Below are 14,368 nucleotides of genomic sequence, written 5' to 3'. Positions count from 1 at the left end.
GATGTGGAAGTCAGTATCCCCAATTATCCAATCCCTTTTCAGGACCTTACATTCACATCTGACAAACAGAATTGACCTTGACTTCAACTTGGATTCTAACTTTTAGCTAACCATGACAATGACATATAACAAACCTCAAGTTACTACATTGAAAAGTCCTCTTATAATGCTTTTTCATTCTTCTAAATAGAAACATGATCACTAACACAATTTATTATATATAGGTACTATACATATATTAACATTCAAACCTCACATGAACTCTAACACTAATATTATTCCCACTTTACATAATGAAGGCACAGAAAGCTTGAGTCATGCACTCAAAATCACACAGTTTATAGGTTCTAGACCAAACTCTAAACTATAGAAGTTATCTAAAACATTAAAATGTTTTGGAGAAAGATGGTCTTTTAGGTGCACATTTTTGCCATTGCTTTACCTTATGACTGAATCAGAATCCTTATATATTTAATACAGATATCAAGAGGAATCTGAGTTGTAGTTAAATAGTCATTTGGACCTCATTTAACCATACAGAATAGTGCCACATCATTTCTTGAACTAGTATAGATTGAACTCTTCACTCCGGAAACCTTTTTATAGCCAAAGAAGCAGTGGTGGTGATATTTGGACAGAATTAGAACAGGTGATACCATCTCCTGAGTGTTCACTTACACATCAACCCAGCTTCCCTGCACACCTACCCTGGCTTTGCACATGGGAGACATACATATGAACTCCCTCAGGTGCCACAGGCTTGAAGTTCTTTTTTTGGCCATGTCTAACATGAAATGAAGAAACAATTCCATTTATGGGTTGTCTAATTTTCTTCGTATTGTTACATCCATTAATAACTAGACTGCAGCTAATAAGTTTTACCAGAGCTTGTAATGATAATGATGCTCATCAGCATTTGTCTAGTTTTGCAATATGCAAAGCATCTGAACACAATGGCTTAGTCATTTTTATAACAATTCTCTGAGATGTGTATTGTGCCCCACTCTTTCCCAGGAAGAACAAGCAGAACTGAAGCTTACCCAGAGACCACATTCATGATGGCATTGTATAGTTTTCAAATTGATTTAATTAAGACCTGGCTGTATTTACCTTACTTGGACTGGCTTTGCAAAAGGTTTTATAAACTTAAGAACAAAAAGTGACATTTATTTTAGTAGAATTACTTATTCAGCTATAGTTTATCACTTTTCAGTCTAATTTTATGAAATATTTGTATTTCTCTGTATACTTTCTAAAATCTCACCATATGCTAGCTGAAAAATAAAGTGTCTCAAAATATTAATCAGAAAATGTTTGGGTTCTGGCATCTTAGAAGTTGTATAGCCCATGTGAGTGTGGTGGCGCTTGCTTGTAATCCCAGTGACTCAGAAGGTTGAGGCAGGAGTATTGCAAGTTCAGAGCCAGCCTTAGCAATTTAGTGAAGCCCTAAGTAACCTAGTGAGACGCTGCCTCTAGATAAAATATAAAAAGAGCTGGGAATGTGGCTTTGTGGCTAGGCACCCCTGGGTTCAATCCCTGGTACCCAAAAAAAAAAAAAATAGAAGTTGTTATATAGCCCAATAAAATTATAAAACAAAGGAGTAACATCAGTAGAGGCAATATGATAGGTATTTAAAATGTGGACTCTGGGGCTGGGGATATGGCTCAAGCGGTAGCGCGCTCACCTGGCATGCGTGTGGCCCAGGTTCGATCCTCAGCACCACATACAAACAAAAATGTTGTGTCCACCAAAAGCTAAAAAAAATAAATAAATATTAAAATTCTCTTTCTCTCTCTCTAAAAAAAAAAAAAAAAATGTGGACTCTGGAATCATCCATAGGCTTGAATCCCAGCTTTACTACATACCTTGGGTGAATTATTTAACACCTGTTTGCTTGGTTTTTTCAGATACAAACTGAGGAGAAAAGTTTCTATTTCCTAGAGCTTTCTCAGTTTAAATAAAATAATAAATATAAAGCACTTGGAGCCATGCTTGGCAGTAGTAAGCCCTAATAAATGTTAGCTAGTGATAGAAGTAACACATAAGTTACAGTTATTCTCAGGGACTAGGTGAATTATATACAATCTCATATCTAGAAAGGACTGTGAATAGATATAAATATAGAGCAACACTGTTTTTAAGAGGGCCCTGGATATTCTTTGGGAGGTCCAGTCATATCAAATGTATTGAAATATAGCCTATTTACATTAAATATAGTTTTTATGTAACTTTAAAGAAACTGATTTTTAGTTAGCTTTCTCAACCGATTTTGTGCTGCTATACAACAAAATACTACAGACTGGGTTGTTTATGAAGAACAGAAATTGATTTCTCACTTCTCTGGCATCTGAGAAGTCCAAGATCAAGGTTCCATCACCTAGTGTGGCCCTTCTTGCTGCATCCTCACATGGTGGAAGGTGGAAAGTCAAGAGAAGGTAGATGCTTTGTCTTCACATGGCAGGAGAGAGAGGACCGTCCATGTGCCCTTTTCACAGCAGCATTGACCTACTCACGAGCACTGCACTCTCATGACCTGTATCCCCTGAAGGCCCCACCTGTCAACATTGTTAGTGAGTTTTATAGAAAACACACATATTTAAACTATTGCATTGGCTATTAGGCACAATGTTATTAAATGTAAACATTTAATTAGACATTTATTAATTTTTATTTTCTTTTCCTCTAATATGTTCCTAGGGTCATATGGCAGGTAAATGATGAGTCCTGAGCTAGCATTCTAGCCTCCTTGGTTACAAAGTTTTCCAAGAGGAAAGAAGGGAATATTGTTTCTGCACCCCAAGGGAATGCTTGACACTGGTTCTCTTTAAAATCTCATTCAAGCTGGAGTGTCTTTTGCTAAAAAAGACACTGTAAGATGCTCAAAACTAAAAATAATAATGAATTTTTCCTTTTTTAAAATTGTTTTCTTAGATTGTGGTTTGAATGTTCATAAGCAGTGTTCCAAGATGGTTCCAAATGACTGTAAGCCAGACTTGAAGCATGTGAAGAAGGTGTACAGCTGTGACCTTACAACACTCGTGAAAGCTCACATCACTAAGCGGCCAATGGTGGTGGACATGTGCATCAGGGAGATCGAGTCTAGAGGTGAGGTCCTTCGGCACAGGCCATGGTAGTCTTGAATCACCACACTGCAATTCCTGATGTCACTCCTCAGTGCACAGCAGTGCTGTCTTCTTCAGTAAATCGGGGGAAATGCTTTCAGGATGTCATATGATCTCAAAGTCTAGAATGAACTAACAAGTAAACAGCTTGATTTCAAGGTACATTTAACCTGTTTAAAAAAAATATGCTTAAAAATATGTTCATAGATGGTGGTTCTAGTCTGCAAAAGTAGATGTATACAGATAAATTCACTTTTCAGACTTTGCTTTGTCAAGAAGCAAAGATATAAATGCCCTATTAAAACTATCCAAGGCCAAAAAACTAGAACTGCACCCTGATTAATTATTCTTTCCCACATGGGAAAAAAAACTGTTACAGGCCTAGAAATACAGTTCATCTCATTTTTCTGTTATGTAAAATAATTTATAGTGTAATTGAGGTGATGAATTATTTCCCTTAAGACTAACATTATTTGCTCTAATTAGAATGAACAAAATTATAAATGTCCAGGTCATAGTAGGTCAGTGTTTGTTTTTTATTTTTAACCAGAGATTGAACCCAGGAGCACTTAACTACTGAGCCACATTCCCCAGCCCTTTTTATATTTTATTTTGAGACAAAGTCTCACCAAGTTACTTAGAGCCTTACTAAATTGCTAAGGCTGGCTTTGAACTCATGATCCTCCTGCCTCAGCCTCCTGAGTCACTGGGATTACAGGCATGTGCTACCGTGCCTGTCTAGGTCAGAATTTTAAATATCTGTGAAGAAAATGTCTTTATTTTAGAAGAAAAATGTGAAAAGGTTCTAATCATGTCTATTTTATTTTTCTTTCTTATGTATTACCTCCCCAGCCTGAAGTATGGAGAGAAGTTAAAATTTAAAGAAAAGGATACTGGGGTTGTGGCTCAGTGGTAGAACACTTGCCTAGCATGTGTGAGGCCCTGAGTTCAATTCTCAGCACTACATGTAAATAAATGAATAAAATAAAGGTGCAGCTCCCAAGGTTTGTTTCTTCCTCTATTTACTTATGTACTTATTTTACAGGTCTTAATTCTGAAGGACTATACCGAGTATCAGGATTTAGTGACCTAATTGAAGATGTCAAGATGGCCTTTGACAGAGGTATGTTCCTCAGCACTGTCATTAACTCAGACAGTTAGTATGCCAAAATATCACAATTTCTAAAGTATTTTCTGCATTGTTTTTCTGAATCACTGATGATCATTATGCCCAAAAGAAGACTTAACTTATAGTTAATTTTTGTATTAACTCTAAGCAGTCAACTGTCAAATTTCAGAGTGAGAAAGCATAAATTTTTAAAGTATTGCTATGGTTTGTGTATCCATGGCTGGTCCATGTTCACCAAAAGACATACAGATCAATTAAATATACCAAAAACCTAGAGGAAAGGTGGGGAGATCTAGTCATTGTAGGCCTCAGCTGTCACAGGCCTCAGTCAGTCTGCTGGCATCCATGCTTCCCTGGGCACCTTTGTGTGCTGAGATCCAAGTTTTGGCTCATGTGTTAGGGATAGAAAGCTAAAAGGAACTGAGAATCTTCTGGAATAGGACCTCCTCACTGTGAAAGGGGTCAGTCAGAGATGCTCAGTGAGGCTTACTTTTTCAAATAACATTTAGAATATTTCCATGGCTCTCCAATGTAGCTTTCCTTTGAGTACTGGAATAAGGTGGTTATTGGTTTTATTTTAATAAATGCTCTAAAGGAAAATATTAGTAACGAGGGAACATGATATGCTAAGACAGGTGAAGGATGCTGGAGATCAGAAGAGGCTTCCCCAAAGAAGAACTATTTTTGCACTTACACAATAACTTGAAAAACAGGAATTGCCTGTATATGGGTAGCAAAAATAATAATAATAATAATAACAAAAACAACAACAACAACAGTACATGTGCCATCACTTGGAGAGTAATAAGTGAAAGGAGAGTGGACGGCAATATCATGAACACGGCAGCTTCCCACAGATTTACTAGAATAGTAGAAGGTTCCCTAGAGAAAAAATGACTAGTAGATATTTGAACAGGATCCTTGTTATAGAAGAGAGGAGAACTTTCCTCTTTTTCCTTAGTAAAAATTTTGATAGATGTGATCCTTGCCTTGGTCATTTTTCTGCCTTCCTTTGGGCTCTCTCAGCCCCGTCTGCAGGTCCTTAGGACCCCAGCACTTACATGTTGCCTAATGCCCTCCAGTGAAGAAATCTATATTGCCTTGTTTCCAGAAAGCACTCTATCCCAATTTGTACTGCTATTGCACATGATTTTAACCTAAGTGTGAAAGAGGGACACTGGCGATCAAATTCACAACTGTGAGTGTCTAAAAGACTGAAGTATTTCGCAATTTTTAAAGAGGCTGGATTTTAAGTAGCTTTAGGTTTTCAGAAAAATGGAGCAGAAAGTACAGAGTATTCGCATGTAACCCCTCCCTCATGCCCACAGTTACCTTATTATTAACATCTTGAATTAGTGTGGTATATTTGTTAGAATTGATGGCCCAACACTGTTGAATTATTAAAGTTCCTCCATATCTTTTCGTGGCTTGATAATTCATTTCTTCTTATTGATAAATAATATTGCATTGTATGAATGTCCCATACATTCAGTATTCAATAGGTTCACCTATTAAAGGACATCTTGGTCACTTCCAGTTTTTAACAAGTATAAGCAAGGTTGCTGTAAACACCTGTGCATAGTTTTTTGTGTAGACAATAGTTTTCAGCTCATTTGGGTAATACCTAGGAGTGCATTGCTGGATTGTATGGTAATATAAGAAGCTGCCCGTCTTCCTAAGTGGCTGCAGCGTTTTGCATTCCCACCAACGGTAATTGACAATTCCTGTGCCTCCAAGTCCTCACAAAATTTTGATGTTGTCAGTGTTTGAGATTTTAGCAGTGAAAAGGCTACTTTGCAATCTGTAGAAATCTTTCATGAGCCAAGTGAAATAAAATAAATCTAGCCTAAGATCTAACTCAGAATAGATCTAATTAAGTCTTTAGTAGGTGAAAATTCAGGTTTTATAACAAAGTAAAGTACTAAATACAGGGCATTGCAGAAGGGACCATTCTGAAGAAGACAGCCTTGCTTAAGAATCTGAGGGCCCAGCAGCACCTTCAGAGTCTGCTTGGATTTTGAATGCATTCTCTTCTTGTAATTTCAATTAAAGAGTTTTTTTTTAATTCTGGCTTTTTACTTCTCACTGCCTTCCCCGCCCCCATGCTCAGGCAAGATCCAAATGTTATGTGTGGGAGCCTGCTGTGAAATGAAGGGGGCCTTTTGCACTAGGGGTCTTTCATAATAGGGAGTACCTCTCTGCTGCTCCTTTTCACAAATTTCATATAAAATAGGGGGGAAAGTACTTACGCTTTATTCCCCTGGGAATTTCTTCACTTTAGCCTTCTGCAGCTTCCCTCCTCCACAATTAAGCATGGAAAAGTAAGTAACTTCAGAATAGAAAATTAAAAAAAAAAAAATTGCTATTTCACTGAAAATTGGTCATTAGTTCTTAAGACCCCAGCACTTACATGCTGGATTTAACAGTCATGTTGTAGACTGTTTTTTCTTTTTTTTGTGCAAAGGATTTAACCCAGGGGTGCTTACCATGGAGCTATACCCCAAGTCATTTTTTTTTCTTAGTTGTAGATGGACACAATGCTTTCTATTTTATTTATTTATTGTTATGTGGTGCTGAGGACTGAACTCAGTGCTTCACAAATGCAAGATGAGCGCTCTATCACTGAGCCACAACCCCAGCACCCCCAAGTCATTATTTGTTATTCTGAGACAGTCTTACTAAGTTGTTGAGGCTGATCTTGAATTTGAAACTTTCCTGCCTGAACCTCCCAAGTTGATAGGATTATAGGTGTGTGCCATGGCTGCACACTGAGTGTGATGTTAAAAACTGAAGCATTTTTTTTTAATATCTAATCATGTACAAAAAAATGTCATGTATTAAAACAGTAAGTCTAGATATTTACTTTTGTTTCTTTTAATATCCTCAAAAGATGGTGAGAAAGCAGATATTTCTGTGAACATGTATGAAGATATCAACATTATCACTGGTGCACTTAAACTGTACTTCAGGGATTTGCCAATTCCACTCATCACATATGATGCCTACCCGAAGTTCATAGAGTCTGCCAGTAAGTATGCACGCATATGTCCCCAAGACTTATGAACTGCCTCCTTTGGTAACTACTTCTCCTGGTCTTCCTGCTCAGTTTCTTAACTACCTATTATGAAATATTTCTTCTTCACATCTTCCATGGTTTAATATATTTGCAAAAAGTTTGCACTCTTCTCTAATACAGATTATCTGTGATTTTTACCATCAGAAGTTTCTTTGGAATGTACTAATTTTCCAAATAAGCTTATACGTTATATGTGAATCAACTCTTTTTTAAAATACAAGTAAGTAGAAAAGTGTAATTTAAAAAGCGAGACCAACTGATTTGTTCAACAAAAATCAAAATTACTGTTTCTCAATTCTTATTCTCAGTTTTTGTACTTTACCCTGTATATGTATGAGCTAATGCTGACCACTGACCGTTCGCAGTCTAGCCCTAGTCTGCAAATCAGACTTTGAGGAGCTCTAATTTAGATCAAGAGGACTTTTTTAAAAAATTCCAGTTAATATAAAAATGCAAAAAAAAAAAAAAAGTGAAGTTTCATTTGCCAAATTTTATTTATGCTGTAAAAATCATACCTGTAATTCACATTTCACTTTCTAACGAGGGAAATTTTAACAGATTTTAAATGTTGGCATTACTCTTTTTAAAAACCATATGTTGTCTTCATCTTTAAATAACAATATCATTTCCTTAGTAACATTGATTTGCATTTTTCCCCCCCAATACTGGAGATTGAGCCAGGGGCACTTTACTACTGAGTCACAACCCCAGCCCTTTTTATTTTATCTTGAAACAGGGTCTTTCTAAGTTACGCAGGCTGGCCTCAAACTTGCCATCCTCCTACCTCAACCTCCCAGTAGCTAGGCTTACAGATACACCCCACCACACCAGCTTCTGATTTGATTTTTGACTTCTAAGTTTTAAAGTACAAAATTCCTTTGTCCTGATGTTTTAGTTTCCACCTTCAGAGCTTTGGTTGAGAATTTTTGTGGTAAGGTTCTTAGAGCCCTCGTTTCTCACGGGTCAGCTCTCATGAGGAGAACCGCCGTGAGAATGACACTGATTTACAAGTTAGACAGCACAAATGATTCTAGGTCTCCTCCATAGGGATTTAACTCCTCTCATCTTGGTGCTGATCATCCGAGGAAGCTAATGGGCTCCTGCTTTGTGGAGTAAATATTCCCTAGAGAGATGCTCAGTCTGGGCACTAACCTGGAAAGCACTTCCCCTGAGAAGGGCTGCTCTGTCCAGTTTGCTCTGACCCCAGCCCAGCACAGAGTGGACTGTATTAGTGTTCTATCCCTGTGTTGCTTGGGACTAAAACTAAAATTTGGCTCCGTGCCTAAACCAAGGGCAACAGGGAGCAAAGGACAGAGCAGTGATTGAAACCCAGTTCTGGACTCCACATGACCACCTTATGCAGGGAACATCCAAAGCTCCTTGCTGGATTTCGAGGCCTTTAGCCCCACAGTTCTAGATTACTTCTTTCCCTACACCTACCCTAGTCACTGAGAAAAATCTCCACTTTTATTATTCTTCCAAACCATTTGCCTTTGCTGTAGGATTTGTTTCTGAGGCAGCTTTCCTGTGGGAAATCAGCAAAGCCCCCTTGTCTTGTTCCTCAGAGAGCTTTTAAAATCACATAAGAAAGTACCTTTCCTAAATCAAGGTAGAAATGCTTCCTTATTGCAATTTCATCTATTTTAACAAGTGATTTCTACAAAACCAAAAAGCCTGGCATAGAACCTGTACATAATATGAATGTGCGTGGTGCATGTCTGACAGTGATGACATTGTGGGACATCATGTCCTTGTACATGTCTTTTCCAGCAGTGGAGTCTGTTTCTTTCTTTAGATACATAGACACAGCCATGTCTTAAAGGAAGGAAAGAGATGTTAACAGTCACAGAGCACATAGGAGGTGCCATGAATCAGACCAGTCACTTTATATCCATGGTGCCATTTGGAAAGGAAATCTGATTCACATTGTTAGAAGTACCCCTGGCAATCAAACCCACTTCTGCCTCTTACTAAAGCCCTTGCTCTGTCCACTGTGCACACTGCCTGGCCCACCTGATGGGACCAGGAAAACTTAAATAAGGAAAGAGGAAGGAAGAGGAAGCAGCCCTTCCAAGTGAAGGACAGTTGGAATGACCCCTCCCAGTGCAGTTATCTTATCTCAACTCCTAAAAATGTCTCTGACATTTATTAGCATCCTTTGCCAACAAAAGAATCAGAGTTCATGTTGAAACTTCCTTTTACAAAAGCCAGTGGATCTCTGCTGTTGTGCAGCCTCCCTTGGAGACACTCAGTGTTAAAGCTGGGAGGGAGAGGCCATGGGACATGAAAAGAGATGCCAGTTTGGAGAAGGCCAGGTCATCCTGTCTGCAGGCTGTGTGGCCTTTCTGTGCCTTGCACATTCCCCTCTGGACCCACTGTGCAGTCTAGGTCTGCCCAGCCCATCCCTCTTGCTCCCCACTCCCTAAGACACTGCTGCCCTGGAACACAAAGGCATGACATCTCTACATAATCTAAATTCATATGGTACAGGGCTTCTCACAGGGCACACTCAATAAGCCGGCATTAGCAGACGCTCCCTGATCACTGTGAAACTACACTCCCACAGGAGAGCCCCTGGCAGGACAGTGTAGGGACTGGTCCTCCTGCCCAGGATTCAGAGCCTTCTTCCTAGGAGATCTTAGAACAGCCACATGAGAACCAGGTACAATGACATATGCCTGGAATCCCAGTGAATCCCAGCAAGTATTTAGATATTTTAAGGGGTCATATAGCTACACTTCCTCAGCTAATACATTCATTTTGAAATGCCCAGTAACTGTTTTTATAGGCAGCCAGTTGCTGGTGGTGGACAGAGCTAATGGTCATAAAGCTCTGCTCCTATACAACAGAAACCTGCCTGCCTTTAGTGCCCTTCTGTTAGCAGTGGCATTAGTGTCACGTCATTCTATATTTGGTGACAGCTGATGGTGGTTGTTCATCTCTGAACACATTCCATTTGTCTGTCTGCCTCTTAAATTCTGCTGTAGTTTTCTTATGGCCATTGAGTTGTGTCGCCTAAAAAAATGGTAATGGGCAGTACTTCTATGTGGAGCAGAACAGGAAGAATGAATTCCACAGCAGAATCCCTTGTCCATTTGGTCCTGGCATATCCAGTGTATTTAGTCATATATGCCCAGATTCACATCTCCACCATGGAGGTAGCAACACCCTCTCCCTGAACACCAGGCTGACCTGTATCCAGCACGACTGTTGCACATCTGGAGGGCCTCCCCAAGGGACCCCACCAAACCCTGACTACCCGTGGTCCTTGCCAAGGCCTCAGTTCGTGGAGGCTCCATATCCCCGTTACCTAAACCCAAAACGTGAATCATTCTTGATTCTTCTCTTTCTCATACATCTCTCACTGGGAAATCTTGTGGACTGTACCTTTGATATGCACCCATAATCCACCAGCTTCTCACCTTCACTGCTACCACCTGGTTCAAGCTACTGTCATTCTTCCCCTGGATTTCTGTGACAATTACTGGGATGGTCTTTCTGCCTTTACACTTGCCCTTCCATAATCTGTTCCACATGGCAGCCAGAGGAGAGAACTGTGAAAAATGATTGCCCAATCTTGGTGCTTCTTTGTTCAGAACTTTGCAATTTTTCTGGATAAATGCCAAGTCCGTGGAACTGCTTACAGCCACTGCATGACAGTACCTGACCCACCCCCTCTCTCCCGAGGCACACTTGGCTCCCCACCTCTCCTCACAGACACATTCCCCTCACATGCGGCTCTTCTGCCCACAGCCATCTTTCCTCCTTCACTCCCTCAAAGGCTTTACTCAAAACCTTTCTCCTTGAGGTCCTTCCTGAGCACCTGTTTAAAATCACAAACCCCAAGCACTTCCAGGTCTTCTTACCCTTTTTCCATAGCACTTACCTCATTCTAACGTGCCACACATGTAAGACACCATGTTCACTGCTTTCTGGCAGCCACCCCGTGAGCAGGGGATCTTGTTTCCCAGCCCACCCACACTGTCCTTAACTTCACACTAGTTCAAAGTTCTTGCAAAGATTCATTGTAGAAATTAAAAGGAAAATCTTTCAATTTTCAGAATCATGTAGCCTCAAATTAACTAGCCCTATGGTAAAAACAAAGTAGTTTTCCATAGTAAATAATTTCTAAAATTGAGAAGAAAATTTTATTGAGTTTCTATGCCTGAGATAGTACTGGTGTTATAAATTAATACTCTTTAAAGGCCTAAGGTTCAAAGACCATACAGTATTTATTTTGGCAAAAGGGAAATAATATGTTCTTCATTGCAAAGAAATGGACCAGGAATTATGAGGAAGGTTTGGGCAAAAACTATAAAATAATCAGTTTCTTTGAATTAAAAAGCTTCAGTCACTATTCATATTCTGAAATTTATCAAATCTGTTCTGCCAAAGGTAGAAACTTCACATTCATCTTACTCCAGTGGCAGATTCAGACATTACTGTTGAGCTGGCTCATGTTATAAGGTAGAAAGACTAGGATTTGGAGCCTTTGGGGGCAGGGTGGCCTTGTGTCTTGAACATTATATTCTGGTCAGACATAGCTTTCCCAGCACTTCAAGGCTGCTGTCCTGATTAGGACTAGTAGCATGGGGTCCTGTTGCAATTGCATTGAAACCCAGCATTTAAAGGCACCCCATCTTCCTGGCATTCAGGTTGAAGCCAGTTTGTGCTGTAGTGCTCTTTTAAGAGCACAGAATTCCAAAAATGTCATTTGTTTCTAATAATAGACATGATTGATGAATTAAGTGTAACCTGTGACCTCAAAGGAATGTGCTGGGTTTGGGGCCCACATAAACTGAACTGAAATATCTTAATGATGATGTTTGCCTTCAAGGCTGTCATCTTTGGAAGAGTCACATTATTTCAGGGATCCCACCACCATGAACAACATGTTACTGCTTTCAAGGCTGCAGTGTGTTGTTCTGAATATCATGAGTAATAGGAAGTGCTCATGCTTTGAAGATAGATTTAATATTTGTATATAGCATAAAGAATTTAAAACTAAGTCTAATGAATAAAGCCAGTAAATGTTGGATGATGCCTTTCTTGTTTTAAAAAGAAAAAGGTTTATATATAGCTCATGGTAGAGTGCTTGACTAGCATGCCAGGCCCTGGGTTCAGTCTCCAGCACTTCAAAAACAAACAACAAAAAGATTTTTAAATATAAATATCAATTAATAAGACTTTGCCAGGGGGCCTCAGTGGACAGTGATGTAGCACGGTTTATATACAGTCATTGAAGGTGGTTTTTAAGATATTTTGACTAATGTGCCACCCGTTAACATGTATCTGTAATATTTTAAGATAACCTCATTTTAATGAATTTGAGTGTAAAAGGTTTTATCTGTGTCTATACATCTAAATATTTTTATAGTTATATCTATATTCAGTGTCCAGTTCCATGCTTGCCAGACTCTTAAGACACTTAAATGAGAAAAAAAAAAAGAGGGGGGTGCTCACATTCCAAATCCAAGTAAACAGTGTTGCCCCATTGAAACTTTGAGCCTTTGAAAATCTGGGACTTGAACCTTAAAAATATTCACCAAAGCTATGTGCAAGGATCTTGTGAGAAAACATTTCCTACCAATTTTAGAAGAGTATAGAGAGCAGAATTCAACAGCCAGTTGTACCAGTCTTCCGCTAAAGAGTTTCTCCTTGGTTTTCAACTTGCTATTTAAGAAATTATGGATCCTGATGAGCAATTGGAAACCCTTCATGAGGCACTAAAACTCCTGCCACCTGCTCACTGCGAAACCCTCCGATACCTCATGGCACATCTAAAGAGGTAAGTGACAGACTTGGAGTCTTACTCTTGTTTTGCATCCAGATATTAAGAATAAAATGGAAGGACAATTGATGGGTTGAATGGATAATTGCATAGCTATGTTGTCCCTTGTGAGAAACCACACTATTTGAATGCTAAAAGTATTCTGTACTACAGTCCCCAGTGCAGACCCAATTCTGACATGAATGTATTGGCAGTGCAGGATGTTTATAAATATGCTAGAAATACCAATATTCTGCCAATGCACACACTAATTGTCGTGGAAGGGCAAAGTGTCGTAGCTGTAAAGACAGTAGCACTGTAAAGCAAGAACAAAGCAACTTGTGAGGTAGCTTGCTCACTCTCTCACTGCTAACTAAAAACATCAGAGTTAGTGATGAAGTTTTAGATTGTTGAATGAATGTTGTCGTGGCTGAAAAGTGGTGTAAAAAATGATTGGGTAATGGAAGAAATAGAAAATTAAATATTTCAGCTAGTTTGAGTTTAATGCTTTAAAATGATTGATGGTGATGAAGCTTTATTTCCTGCTTAGTCATGTTTGATCTCTACCAGTTGAAGTAAAATTCTCACAATTATATTGTTAGTGGCTTTAGGGTTTCAAAATATAAAAACCATTTAGAAACAACAACAACAACAAAATCATATGCCCAAAAGGCAGAGTTATCCAAAATGATATTTTAGTCACTCATGAATGTTTACATTTTCCCTCTTTAAAAGCATCATTAAAACCTTTGTTTAATATGCTTACATCTCTTCTTATAAATTCATTTGTTTCCTATTTGGATGTAATTAAGTGCTCCACACTCAAACAAAGGAATAACTCTGAAATTATAGTCTGTGTTATTGCTGTGGTAGTAAATGATTAGAAACAGACTTCCTGATGGTGTCACTTACTCTGAGCCATTTCCTGTTAGTATTGCAACTATTCTCTCCCTGCACCCAATAAACTGTTCAGCTTGCAGAAACACGCCTACGAAGCAAGAGAGCCAGGGTGGAGGGAGGGCAGATGGGACAGTCATGGTGACTGCTGTACTCCATGCAAATGCAGGACTGCATCTATGGCTGGGGCAAGAGAATACACATAGAACTGAACTCATAGCCCAGAGCATTCACTCAGGAGTGAGCCTCTGTGATCCCCAGGAGTTTAAATTCTTTTTTTTTTTTTTAAGTGGACACAATACCGTTCTTTAAATTTATTTGTTATGTGTTGCTGAGGATCGAACCCAATGCTTCACACATGCTAGGCAAGCAC

General features: G+C 39.0%; 1 protein-coding gene across 3 annotated transcripts in view; it reads left to right on the top strand.

Annotated features, from left to right (window-relative positions):
* Positions 1-14,368, top strand: part of Chn1 (chimerin 1) — a 176,183-nt gene that overhangs the window by 160,779 nt on the left and 1,036 nt on the right. For all 3 annotated transcript variants that reach the window (XM_046447530.2, XM_058580211.1, XM_046447532.1), the window contains 4 exons: positions 2,933-3,106; positions 4,169-4,246; positions 7,143-7,280; positions 13,011-13,116. In XM_046447530.2, coding sequence (XP_046303486.1) covers positions 2,933-3,106; positions 4,169-4,246; positions 7,143-7,280; positions 13,011-13,116 — 496 coding nt within the window. The remainder of the gene's footprint in view (positions 1-2,932; positions 3,107-4,168; positions 4,247-7,142; positions 7,281-13,010; positions 13,117-14,368) is intronic.

This window comes from Marmota monax, unplaced genomic scaffold, assembly GCF_021218885.2.
Source record: "Marmota monax isolate L192 unplaced genomic scaffold, Marmota_monax_Labrador192_F-V1.1 WCK01_AAM20220418_F8-fsc00007, whole genome shotgun sequence".
Lineage (NCBI taxonomy): Eukaryota > Metazoa > Chordata > Mammalia > Rodentia > Sciuridae > Marmota > Marmota monax.
This window is presented reverse-complemented; position numbering and strand designations above follow the sequence as displayed.